This window comes from Megalopta genalis, chromosome 2 (assembly GCF_051020955.1).
Source record: "Megalopta genalis isolate 19385.01 chromosome 2, iyMegGena1_principal, whole genome shotgun sequence".
Lineage (NCBI taxonomy): Eukaryota > Metazoa > Arthropoda > Insecta > Hymenoptera > Halictidae > Megalopta > Megalopta genalis.
This window is the reverse complement of record NC_135014.1, coordinates 34,651,384-34,664,708: the sequence shown is the minus strand read 5'-3', so window position 1 is coordinate 34,664,708 and position 13,325 is coordinate 34,651,384. Positions and strand designations below refer to the sequence as shown.

Genomic DNA, 13,325 nt, shown 5'->3' with positions numbered 1-13,325 from the left:
ATGAACTAGGAGGCGACCTCTAACCGTGCACGTTGATCCGTACGGAGCTGGGATATTCAGTTCATATTCGGGTCATTACTCGAAGTAAATAAATTTGCTCCGCGTTCGTTTTTGTTATTGATCGGATACTGTCGACCATCCCAGTGGTCTCGGAAGTGATACAGAATTCGAGGAAGATATAGCTGAAGCATTGAGATGAATTAAAGATCGTGGGGCTCAGAGACCGTCATCAGATAGATGCATTAGAGTAGAGAGTTCCCTATACAGTATACCATTTGATATATTTTCTTCGCTCGTATCAAGTTCATGTTGAAAATTGTTGTTTGATGTTTACCCTATCGCTGGGAATAATTGGCGAGCCTGGACCGTAGAACAGCCAATTTATTTGTAAGTATCAATCGGACCTCTGTAACAAAAATAATACATGTGGAATAAAAATACAACGACTCTAGAAAACCTCTCCGATTTTCGATGGCTTTCATTCGAAGCTCAATAAAATGGCTAAAACAAAACATACACCAAAATTTGAGGGATCGTTGAAGAATGGAGGGTTCGATCTTCGAACCTATGTCACAATCAGTCACGAGAAAAGTTTTCCAATGCCTGTACAGACGTTTCACACTTTGAAGGAAGAGCGCGTCTCCAGTTTTCCGCTTGTTATATCATACAAAAAGAAAGAAAATGCAACAAAGAAAAAGATACAAGAAAATGAACAATACGCGACGAAAGTAGAAGCTTGAAGCTTTAGAATGAGCCCAAGTTTACTGTTGCACGACCCGTTTTTACGAAATGGTAACAGTTCAAGCATAAAGTCGTGTACAGATTTCCTGGAGCCACGGTACCAACACGGTCTTACAATACAGCACGAAAACACATTGTTCGATAATCGTTGACGAAAATCTACTGTCCGTAGGAATTACATGGTTTCGCGTGCAATGTGCTTCTGCTTTCATTGTATTTCTGTCGATGAATGAACCAGCATTAATTAATTCGAAAGAAAATTGATAAGGTTCGATTTAGGATATCACCCTGGTATAGGTAACCCTCCCCTAATTACCAGGTGACCGGCAGACGGCGCATGCGCGATAACACGGCCATCGGCAAATGATCGAAGGTGGCGGGGGTGAGCGCGCAGGCGCCTCCAATTTGTTCGTTACTCGACGACCGACCGCCGAACGGAGGTGTCGCAGTGACTCGTTCGTCGGACCAGAGGGTGGCTTAGTAGCACAAGTGCGTGCGGTGTGTATGCGTGTTTGTATGAAAGTGCGCGGGCGGTTACACGCTCGGCCGTGAGCGATACGTGTGCGATCCAAATGCGTTATAATGTCCGCGTACGTGTCCCATAAGATTTTCGAGGACCGTCAAAGAATTGCCAGTGCGCCGACATAGTGACAGTCGCGCGTGTGCTTTCCCGAGGACCCGCGAGCGTCCGCCATTTACAACTGTCACCGTTCTTCCTATCGCCCACCTTCGGCAGTGACCGAACGACATCCGTGAACGAACCATCGTCTGAAATTCCTTGGAGCCAAATCGGACCTCAGGTAAGACGAAATCATCGACACGTTTCTCAATGACGGTGCGCACGGATCGATCCGTGAAACCCACGTATCTGTTACCTACGCCCGTCTCTCTTTCTCACTCACTCTCTCTCTCTTTCTCTCTCTCTCTCTCTCTCTCTCTCTCTCTTCTTCTCTCTTTCTCTCGCGGTGCTCTCGAACTCCGTTGGTATCGATTACACAGTGATATTTTCGCTTTTTTCATCGGCCAGCATGATTGTAGCGAAAGATCTCTCGACTCGACTTCGCCGTATAATTCGCCGAGTGTATATCAACGATCAAGTACGATGCTTCAGCGTCGAGCCAGTCGACGACATTTTGTTCGCGCATCGCTGTGCATGCATTCGCGATATTGTTACGAGTAAAATCGGCACACGTTTCCGTCATCTGTGTTTATACGTAAGCTAATACCCGAGCGAGATAAAGGATCGATGCGAGGGACCGACACGCTCGACCCGTGGAGCACGGCGATCTTGCGGTGACATCGATCCCTAGCGGACAACAGTCGTTCCGAGCGAGAAAGATCGAGTCACACGCTGCCTGGGGAACACAGCGTTACTCTGATTGGGCTGGAGAACACGTTGCCACGTCAATCGTATGCCAATCGATTGCGGATGACCGAATTATACATGGTTCGAGCGACGACTAATCGGAAATTGGAATTTCGTTGACCGGGGTTACCGCGAAAGTCGAACCTCCCCCCTGCCCCCTCCGCTCCTCTCCCTCTTTCTCCTCCGCCACCTCTTTCTCCTCCTCCTCCTCCTCCTCCTCCTTCTCCTCCTTCTGCCTGCCTCTCTCCGCGTCGTTATCGATTGCAGGCTGCTGATGTTTTTATGTCCATTTCGGGAGCGTAACACGCGCAGCAGTTGAATGTTTTCGTGAAATTGCGAATATTCGGCACCCGACGAAACCTGTAGAAGACGCGACCCAGGTTCGTGTTCATCTTTATCCCGCATCTGCGCCGTGCGTTCGAGAGAACGAAAAATTAGGTGTCGGGCATGCCCGTATCCAGGTGTACGAAGGCGAGGTTCACAGGCTAGACAACTGCCGTGAATCTTGACCTCGCAATAAGAACGGTATAGCGAGTACGAGTTCGCCTAACCCCAAGATTTCGGGTTTGTTCTAACTTCGGCGAGTTCGTGAAATATTTTGGTAAAAGTGCCAGAGGAAATACGTATAAAAGGGTAGCCTATCTAAGGTACCTACAGCGCGGAGTGTAGCAAGCTTTTGGTTTATATCGATATAATTAATTAATAATAATTAAAGGTAATAATGTATCGTATATTCGATTTCGTTCGGGTTTAATAACGTTCAAGATTTTTGTCCTGGAAGCGAGAAATCTTTCGTGGGAACTGTAGCTTCGTCGTAGAATTGTAGGTAAAGCAGTTCGACGGAAACTTCCGACTTCGGAATGGTACATAGTCGATTGTTCCGGTTATTTCAGCTTCTCGAGTAGTTCGTACGTTGCGTTTTGTTCCAGTATGTGTCTGTTGTTATCGAATGCAACATTGTTTCAGGGTAAACAGTCGGAACGGGAATTCGTATGACTCGGAACGGTGAACATAGAACGTCCTCCATCTTTAATAACCAAACACAACATTCTCCTAATGATGCTATCATCAACAGCAAAAGTCGCGTTATGAACGCACGAATAACAAATCATTGTTGATTGCAAGATTCGCTGAATGTTTTTCATTAAATCTTGTAAATCGCACAAATATTTTGATTTAATCACAATTGTAACGTAACATGGACTTCTATATTCCACCGTTGATTACTTCCTAGTTTTATTTATAGTATATAGAACACTGTATTACCGGTCTGCAGGAATGATGTATTTAAAGTGTTGCATATAGCCCTACCATTCTTGGTGTACTCGCTCCATATTCGCCAGACTTTATCGACATTTCAGCTGGAGACTGTTATAATGCTTTTCAATATCCGCGTGTTAGAGCAGAGATCGTAACGCAAGGAATATTCAACGGACAACGAGGTCTTTTCTTTTTTTAACTCAAATATTTGAAGAACCGTCCGTCGAAAGGGCATTATCGACTGAAACACGATATCCGATGCCTCGAGTGCCTGTAAAAAGCGATCTGCAGGCGTATTCGGTAGTCAAACTGCTTTTTAATTAGAAAATTAATGCGTCTTGAGGTTTGTATGCTTCGTCGTAAAGTTCTCGAGGAACAACGGAAACTTGTTAAACTTGATAATGTCAGAACGATAATTACAACGCTTCTTACAGAGTTGCATACGGAAAATTTGTATTCCGCTATCAGCGAAATTCAGAACTGAAATAATTCATAAAAAGTCGAAGGGAGACAACACGTTTCCTGATCGTTCCGGGGTTCGTTTAACAATGATTTCGGTGAATCGTGAACGAAATCGATGTCCCGAGGCGTCGTTACAACGATTTCAATCGCCGTTCGCACAATGAAGTAGATTTGTTTAGCGCTCAGACAGACTCCTCAAGTGATTCGTGTCAGCGCGTGGTCAGACGTCGATAGCTTGCAGTTTTTGCAACTCTGAGCCAGGATTATCGATTCCGCGATAGCAATGATATCGTTATTCTCGTACCAAGGATACGTTTATCGACTAGCAGATGTCGTTTTTTCATTAAATTACGGTATTACGTCCGACCACTATTATAGAGCGAATTCCATGAATTCTCCAATGTCTCGAGGGTGAATTGTTCTTTTTGCGAGGCGCCATTGACGTAGGTTAATACCTTGAACGGTGTTGCGTCATCTTGTCGGGTTATTTCTTCGACTTAAATGTCACTTCCGTTTATTTCTCAGATGAAGTAGAGTTGCCTGAGGACTTCCATCCGACAGTTTCCAGAAGGCATTGTCTGTTTTAAAGGGGACATCGTTTTATTCCGTTTTAAACCTTTGCGCGGACATTGTCTACGAATTACAGAGTAACTTCTCCATTTTCTACGATAATTTGGTCCGACGAAAAATTAGTGGAAATAGTTAGCATTGGTCAGACACATTCAGAAATATGAATGCTTTAAATCTGTAAGTGCTGTAAATGTTACGGCTTTTCATAGCGTTATCCGAAAATCAGGCGCAACAACAGTAACACGTAGAATTAATGAAAAAGGTTTGCACTGATCGGACAAAGCAGTCTGTAAAAGTACTCGTGAAGCTTCACAATGGAACATTTGACTCCCGCATCTCATTCTTCTGGTCTCCGATACATTGTTTTCATACAATCGATCGAAATACAGGAGAGTTTCTCGAAAATGAAGCCCTCTAAACGTTTCGATCGACATTATGAAGAGTGTTCTATCGTGCACAATGGTGAGTAGAAGTAGATCAAGAGCTTAGAGAGCCAGGTTGCGAAAGAGTCTCTGCATTATGCGCATTTCAAAGGGCCAACTCCTCGTCCAGATTGAGTCAATTATAAAGGGGAAATTTTTTAAAAATGGATCAAGCTATTCCGTATAAATACGGCTTCCTTTTGTCCCCTTTTATCGGCTTTGTTGTTTCTTTTTTGCGCGGTTACCAAACCGGGACCACTGTTCTTTAGCGTTCACAGGCAATCATGAGTTCGTTGGCAGCATTTAAAGATTAACTAAATTACCCTTTCAAACAACCCTTGATTCGATAGCTACTCCACTTGTTAATAGTACAAGTAACTTCTTTGTTATTCAAACGCAAACTAAGCAAGTACATCATCATTTAAGAATACATTCTGATCATTAAACCTGGACACCGTGATAGACAATTTTTATTTTGCACAAAGGTTTACGAATTATTTTTCACATTGAAGAATCTGATGAATTTCTGTTGAATGCGTCGAAAGGTGACTAAAACCTGTGGCATAATAGAAGGGGGAACGTGATAGTCCAGGAACGAAACAGAGATCCGATCTCCACGAAAGCTTACCGTACCTAGTCGTTCTGATTGCGCCTGAAACAATCGCCTCTTTGCATTGGTTTCATTCTATTAACTCGCTGCGTTTTAAATTGCAGGCATTGTTCCCCCGAATAGTATCGAATTACAAATGAAAGGGTGTTGGAACTGACTCCCTAGAAGTTCTCTCGTGCCGAATGCAACTTATCGATCCTTCGACAGGCCGATTCGAGGCTCTCTCCTGCCGCCAGAACTTTCTGAAACTAAGTTGGCGCAAACACGAAAGTGTTTTTACGCGAATGTAACGCGAGGAGTGTTTAGGGCCGCGGCAGTTCGGAAAGGTGAAATGCAGAAGTTCGAAGATTCTCGATAGTACGTTGCACACTTCCTGTTTCTGTTCCGTGCTTGGTATCCTTCGTCGAGAACTCGAGATTCGATTCAATCGTTCTAACAATTTATTTTTTTTATCGAAGGCAGTAGCATCGTCTGGGGACAATTCTGTTATAAATGATTCTATTTTCGTACGATTTTCTTTTTTTTTTAATGAACGCCTCTTTTATTGTGGGTCTGAATGGTCTGAAGGATTAATTGTTCGACTAATGTGTCTCTGCCATATGGCCGGGCGAGAAGAATGCGTGGAAATATTAAATCCAGGGCGGTATGAGTCAGCCATTCAGAACACTCTACAGAACGGATGACGCAGATCATTATCCGAACTGCCTTTGCTTCTGGAAAGAATGTACGTGGAAACAAAAAGAGGTGTGCGCGACGATAAAAATTAATGATGTAACGTACGGAGACTATCGAACATTTTGTACTTCGCAGTGAAATTGATCAACCATTGGCCAGGCATGCTCAAAATTCAACGTATAGAAGAGCGAGTGACTGAGAACTTTTTCATTCTCTTGCTGTGTAGCTTAAACTGATCTAGGAAAATGTTCTAGCAACAAAAGAAAAGGAAAATTAATCGATTGGTAAGATTTAAGTGAAACGAGTCAACCAGTGGTCGGACATTCTAGATACAATCGTTGCAGTACAATTTATTATTACGTGTAGACTATCTGATACAAAATGGCAATATTCTTCACTACAAATTGTGTGTGTAAACGAGAAAGAAGTGAACGATATTGGTATCTACGTGGTTTCAATGGCTTAGGTCAGCCATTCATTTAGCGATATATGTGAAATGAACTGTGCCGTGTTATTCGTTATTCAGAAACGATTGTACTTTAATTCTTGTCGATAATTATCAACGCGTTTATTCTATTGGATACATTTTTGATATGTTAGATATTGTATTTCTATGCTTATTAAGTATCGAGTCTAAGCAAGGTTCATTCTTAATCGGTTCGATGAATGTATTCAGCCGATCCTCATTATACAAACTAGCCGTGACGTGATTATCTACAGGACAATGTCTCGCGTCACTAATTAATCCACTGAAAGGATTAGTCCGTAAACGACAGGCTAATTAAAGCAAATTCGCAACGTAATTCCGTCTTCGCGAGAAAGGTAACGTCTAATTAACGCATTTTTAAGGCAGTCCTCAACTATCGAGTGTATCGAGAAATGCTGTCAGACGAACCGAAGCCAATAATAGCTCTTACCTTTTTCTTGAAAATATAAATATTTCCTCGATGTTCTTGAAATGTTCGCACACCTCATCGAGTACTTCGATTAATTGCGTTGTCAACAATAGAAATCGATTTTTCTTGCGTTATTTATGCCGTGCTGGAAGTTCAGGAAGAACGGAGCAAAGAAGGGGGGGGGGGGGTTCCTTTTCATTTCAAGACTATGATAAAATAATAAATTCCTATTATTTTCTCGAATGACGCACGTCGTCGTATTTCTAAGCCAGCCTCTCGGATTTTTCGTTTAGTCAGAAACGAAGCTAAAATGAAAGCACCATGAATCAAGATCATTGTCGACACGTTCCGTTCAGGCAAGCGCGAAAAAATTCATCGGCAACCACCGTGCACCTTTTGATCGCCCATCAATTCGTTCGTGTTTATTGACTCGTTTGACGACTGTCCCAGGAGTAGACCGGTAATTATCTCCCAATCCGCGAACCTTTTGTCGGGGATATCGATCCTTGACGCTCTTCATGCACCAGTTATTCCTATTGCCTGGGTAATCGACGTCGCCACGAAATTTGCTGTGATTCGATCAGAATCTAATGAAATATGCCGTGAAATTCGGCGATGCACTACGAACGCATCGATGCACTGCGGAACTTCGCGCAATTGCTGGGGAACTCTATCGGACAAATCCCAACAGGGACTGCTAGAATATACAATATCATTTGCAAAAGTGATTAGATCAAATGCAAAACAGTAATAAGATACGAAACAGATGTGCACATAGCTCTTGTATGAATACAATTTTTATTTTGTTAGAAACTTCCAGCGACGAAGATTTCGAATAGAATCTATCAAATATGTATGACTTTGTAATCATTCCGTTATTTTTTCCAGTCATTATAAAGTTTTCTGTGACGAGATACCGCGTTGACGCGGGGATTTTGATCAAAGAACATCGTTTTGAAGAAAGTTGGGACATTTAACTAGAATTCGTTTCGAGGTCGATTTTCCGCGAATGACGCGAAAAGAATTCCGCTCAGAGCGATTTATCAGAAAAAGAAATGCGATGATCGGTCGATTTGGAACAAAGGGGGTTGGGAGGATGCTGGAAAACCTTCTATCGGAGATCGCGAGGAGCCATTTTTATTAAGTTTGCTGTGTGGGCGACTTTATCGGAAATACTCGGTTTTATTCACTCGAGGCTCCATAGTTTTTCATCGATGGCCTTATTAATATTAATGAAAAACTTTTTATTGCAGGAATTTTATTATGGAATAGAGACCGCACGATCTTATTGAACGATCTAATAATAAACGGCGAACGAACGCGATACGTATACGCTTCGCATTCATTTTATTAATTATGCGAAATCTGAAGCAAGATTTCCTCAATATTTCCATGAAACCCGTAGCACACGATGACATCATTCATTTCAATATAATATACTAAGCTCTATATCTTTTATATTAACATTTTTAATCCAGACAATCTCTTCTAATATTTTTTAAACGTATATATAAAGACTGTATGAATAAGATAGGTCGTTAAAGATGAATTTTAGAGACTGGAGTCAATTAAAAATGTAATAGTCCTTACAGTTTTCTCAACGTTGAAATAAAGTGAGAACGATCCTAAGTTGTATGAAAATAATTTTGCACTCAACTAATATACTCAAAAGTGCAGTCCGATTATGGATGTGCACAGGTTCCGTATACTGTGGCAGCCGTTCATATTTATGAATATGAAGTAGGAGTAAAAGATGGTCCGTTTTAACTGTTACGCGAGAGCTATCCTGAATTCGTCGGGAACGAGGGTCATTGTTTTAATTAATCCGCGAATGCGGGTCACGTTGAATGGGAGAACATGTTCCGATCGCCTGATTTCTTTCCGCGTTGTAGACACCGCTAACGACACCTCTTTATTTCAGAGAAACGAGGAAAAAGTCTATCGCCAGCACCGCCGCCGTCGTGACCCGACGTTGAATTAAAAACAGTAGCAAAATGTCGTCGGTAAAGGTGGCGGTGAGGGTACGACCCTTCAACAATCGGGAGATTTCGCGTGAGGCACAATGCATCATCGAAATGTCCGGCAGCACTACTTGTAAGTATAATTAATTCTTCTCTCCTTTTCTGTTGCGCTCTTCACAGGGATGTTCATTCGAATATGCTGGATTCTCTATCTCTTGTATTCAATGTTTTCTTGTTCTGTCCTCCTTTGTCTGCGTGTAATTAAAAATGTTAGACCTGCCAGCCAGCAAGACACTGTTCTTTCATAATGCAACAATATAACGTTAATTAAAAAAGTTCTTGTTACCGACTTGTCTAGTAAAAAGAACATAGAATGTTAAAGAACAATTGTGAGCACAGTTGACGTAGCACGTATCCTTGATACTATAGATTATGCTTGGCTCTGGAAACGTTTCATACTTGCAGAAGTATTAAACATTAATTCCCGCAATTATCAATGTAATTAACAAAGCAACCGAAATTATTTGAATAAAATTGTGGTACTCTATTTAATCGTGTTTTTTTTTCTTTGCGTGTTTCAGCGATATTGAACCCCAAAGCACCATCGGGCACCAAAGATGCAGTCAAAAGCTTCAATTACGATTATTCCTATTTTTCCATGGACGTGAGTACTTGCTGCTAGTTGGCTCCATTCGTTTCCAAACTTTGAACTGAATTCAGGATTAGTGAAAAAAAATTCAATAAACGAATGATTACCGTAAAGTTTTCGATCTTGTATCGTAAGATTGTACTTCTCACTGGCATAATTTCAACTTTAATCTAATCAGTAAAAAGTAGTACACATTACGTTAAGTCTACAAGATAAAATCAGTATAAAGATGAAACTCACAGATAGCTTATACTACTAACATTATCAGCTAGCTTGGTTAAGGTCAAGGTTCAATGGCAGTTGCCATTAAAACAGTGGCTTGTAAGGTAATCGTTGGTAGCTATCAGCTTCATGCTCCATAAATTATCCTGTTTTTACATTAAGTGAACGGATCACCAATGCTCTGTTACAGCATAGTCACTGATTCTTGAAGTGATAAAACTAATCAATAATATTATGTACTATCCAAAAATTCTTGCATGATAATTGGCGGACAATAATAAGTTACGCATTACTTTTGTTGCAGCCAAACGATGGCAATTACTCTTCTCAAATCATGGTCTACAAAGATATTGGCGAGGAGATGCTCGAGCACGCTTTCGAAGGTAAGACTGTTCTCAAATGTCGAGACTGATCCAGGCTATATCTCAAATACATCAAAATCCAAGCATTCCAAGGAATTTATGTCTAGGAATCAACACACCGTCCGCATACCTCTAAAACAGGAATTGGGGTTGAAACCGTGTGGCATTCTTGATACGCATTCACGCTATTGTATACGGGCCTTGTTACGTGGGCACGTGAACAAATATTTGCTTTTGCCCTTTACGGACGATAAAGAAATACTCTACTTCCTGTTGATATTCATCTAAAATATAAAAAGTCTAAGATAGACCACAATCAGTCTGAGCGTTTTTACGATTGTTTTCATTGTTTTTTTCAGGCTACAATGTTTGCATATTCGCATACGGACAGACCGGCGCCGGCAAATCGTACACCATGATGGGCAAGCAGGAGGAAGGTCAAGAGGGTATTATCCCCCAAATTTGCAAGGATCTCTTCAGGAAAATAAGTCGCAACTCGAACGAATGCTTGAAGTACTCAGTGGAAGTCAGTTACATGGAAATTTACTGCGAGAGGGTGCGAGATCTATTGAACCCCAAGAACAAAGGGAACCTCCGTGTGCGAGAACATCCTCTTCTTGGTCCGTACGTCGAGGATCTTTCGAAATTGGCTGTGATGTCCTATGAAGACATTCACGATCTCATAGATGAGGGTAATAAAGCAAGGTACGTAAAAGTTTTGAAATTAAATATAAAATAAGGTTTCGAAAGTGGAACAGCTGTTGCATTAAGAAGATAGTTGAAAACTCATTAAGCATGAAAGTATCGTATCCATTTCTTATTTCAGAACCGTAGCAGCCACAAATATGAACGAGACGTCGAGCAGATCCCACGCAGTATTCACAATTTTCTTCACGCAACAGAAACAGGACTCGGCAACAGGACTGGTGACAGAGAAAGTCAGCAAAATCTCGTTAGTCGATCTAGCAGGTTCTGAAAGGGCGGACTCCACTGGAGCAAAGGGCACCCGATTGAAAGAGGGTGCTAACATCAACAAAAGTTTGACCACCCTCGGAAAGGTCATCAGTGCCCTGGCTGAAATAGTGAGTCATTCTATTGGATCGACAATTCTGAGAAAATATACAATAATGTTGTAAGAATACGACTTCTGAAAGTTAATGAAATACACTTCCTAAACCATTGCACGTTTTGTCAACTTTCACGTCAGATAGTACACAATTACCTGGCACGAAATTGTACAATTTAACCTTTTGATTCAACCTTGGAAAAACTTTGTATTAACGTAATTCGTGTCTTTTGTCCATTTCGCTGCTGTTTTACTACGGACCATCAGGCGGTAAGTTCATAGATCTGCCGTCCGTCCTGTCCACTTCATTTTTAGTTTAAAATTGATACAATGGTGTAAAATCAATATGGTGTGAAATTAATAGAATAACGAAATATGTTGTTTATATTCTTAAAACGTGTATTTCGTTTGAATGAAATAGTTATTGTGATTTAAAGGGGTTTATTATGTTCTCAGGCGACTAAGAAAAAGAAAAAGGCCGACTTCATCCCTTACAGAGACTCGGTTCTAACATGGTTGCTGCGAGAAAACCTGGGTGGTAACTCGAAGACAGCGATGATCGCAGCAGTAAGCCCCGCGGACATCAATTACGACGAAACACTTTCTACTTTGAGGTACATTTATTGAATATCCTGGTTGTTAAAAGATATCGCTAGACGTTCACATTTTTATTCCCATGCGTATGGGTCGGTTTCGCCGAGGGGTTCGTATTTCGCGGAAACATGCAGTGACCTGAATAAGTCAGACGGAAATTGCAGTTTATAATTCAAAGTACCGGGAACCTGCGGCGTTAAAACTTTCATGAATTATAAATGAATCTTCTCCGAGCATCCTCGGATAATGGAATATCCATGGCAAGATATTTGTTGTTAGACATCCTGTATTTTCCAGGTAGTGGGTGTTTCTTGTAGAAGTATATAGTATACTGGTAGAAGCGCTTAAGAACTTTCTCCAAGAGATTCACTACTGTTTAATACAAGGCTTTTAGGGTAAGACTTTAACTCAACATGTAAAGTTGAAAATTATACTGTGTAAATTTTTACTGAGCTGATTTTATCTTTTCCAAGATAGTCTTTCGATTGTTTAGTACTGGACTTGTACAATTGTTGTTGGGACACAAGTTCTTATTTCTATACTGTGTATTGTCTGATTTATTGTTAACTTACTCCACTGCAAGCAGTTTATTTTCTCCTTAAACTGTAATTATAAATGCTATATCTCCAAAGAAGAATGCAATTTGATAATTTTGCGTTATAGTGTGATCAAGTGATTATTTTTTACCTAGTCTGACCAATAACATTCATTTCACTGTGAAGTACTTATTTTTTAGACAGACTTGTGAAATCCGTAACTACAATTTTTTGTTTGTTTGCTTATTTAAAAGAATTTAGACGATCTATACCTTGCATCATAACGTGCGTGAAGTGATTATTTCTTATTTAGCCAGATCAATAACTGACTCAGTTCACTGAGCGTATCCGGGTTCCCTGGTACAACTATCACAGAACTTCAACTTCGCGAACTAGTCTAAGTGGTGCGTGTTTTGAGTGATTACGAATGTTACTACAAATTTGCCCCGTCGATTTTCACTACAGATACGCAGACAGAGCGAAACAGATAGTTTGCAAAGCAGTGGTTAACGAGGATGCGAATGCTAAGCTTATTAGGGAGCTCAAGGAAGAGATCCAAAAACTACGGGAGCTCCTCAAGCAAGAGGGTATTGACGTTCAAGAAGGTGAGTTGTTCTTGTTCTTGTACAAGGGGTCGGAATTCAAAGAGAAATCTCCCTTTCTGTGCGCGTGCGGGTACGTCTGGTTCGATAACAGTAGGTATGTGCGAGAAACATGAACCAAAGGCAGTTCAACATTCTATTTAAGATACTTGACTGATGAAAAGACTACTTCTACAGACAAACTATTAATAAGCTCCGCTCAATCCGAACCGAAAAATCACTTATGAAAGAGACGACCAATTTTTAACGCATTCAAAGAAACAATTAAAGAATCAAATTAATGTAATTTAAAGATGTTGATGTCTTTTGCATTTTAAGATGTTTTATAAAA

General features: G+C 40.9%; 1 protein-coding gene across 14 annotated transcripts in view; it reads left to right on the top strand.

Annotated features, from left to right (window-relative positions):
* The window catches only part of unc-104 (kinesin family member unc-104), a 36,550-nt gene that overhangs the window by 6,988 nt on the left and 16,237 nt on the right, over positions 1-13,325 (top strand). For 10 of the 14 annotated variants that reach the window (XM_076519237.1, XM_076519236.1, XM_033479108.2 and 7 more), the window contains exons 1-8: positions 1,156-1,541; positions 8,924-9,096; positions 9,545-9,627; positions 10,139-10,217; positions 10,556-10,901; positions 11,023-11,278; positions 11,719-11,876; positions 12,858-12,997. In XM_076519237.1, coding sequence (XP_076375352.1) covers positions 8,997-9,096; positions 9,545-9,627; positions 10,139-10,217; positions 10,556-10,901; positions 11,023-11,278; positions 11,719-11,876; positions 12,858-12,997 — 1,162 coding nt within the window. In that variant the 5' untranslated portion in view covers positions 1,156-1,541; positions 8,924-8,996. Of the gene's footprint in view, positions 1-1,154; positions 1,542-8,923; positions 9,097-9,544; positions 9,628-10,138; positions 10,218-10,555; positions 10,902-11,022; positions 11,279-11,718; positions 11,877-12,857; positions 12,998-13,325 lie in introns of those variants that run through there. The other 4 variants (XM_076519232.1, XM_076519231.1, XM_076519228.1 and 1 more) reach the window with 2 other exon arrangements.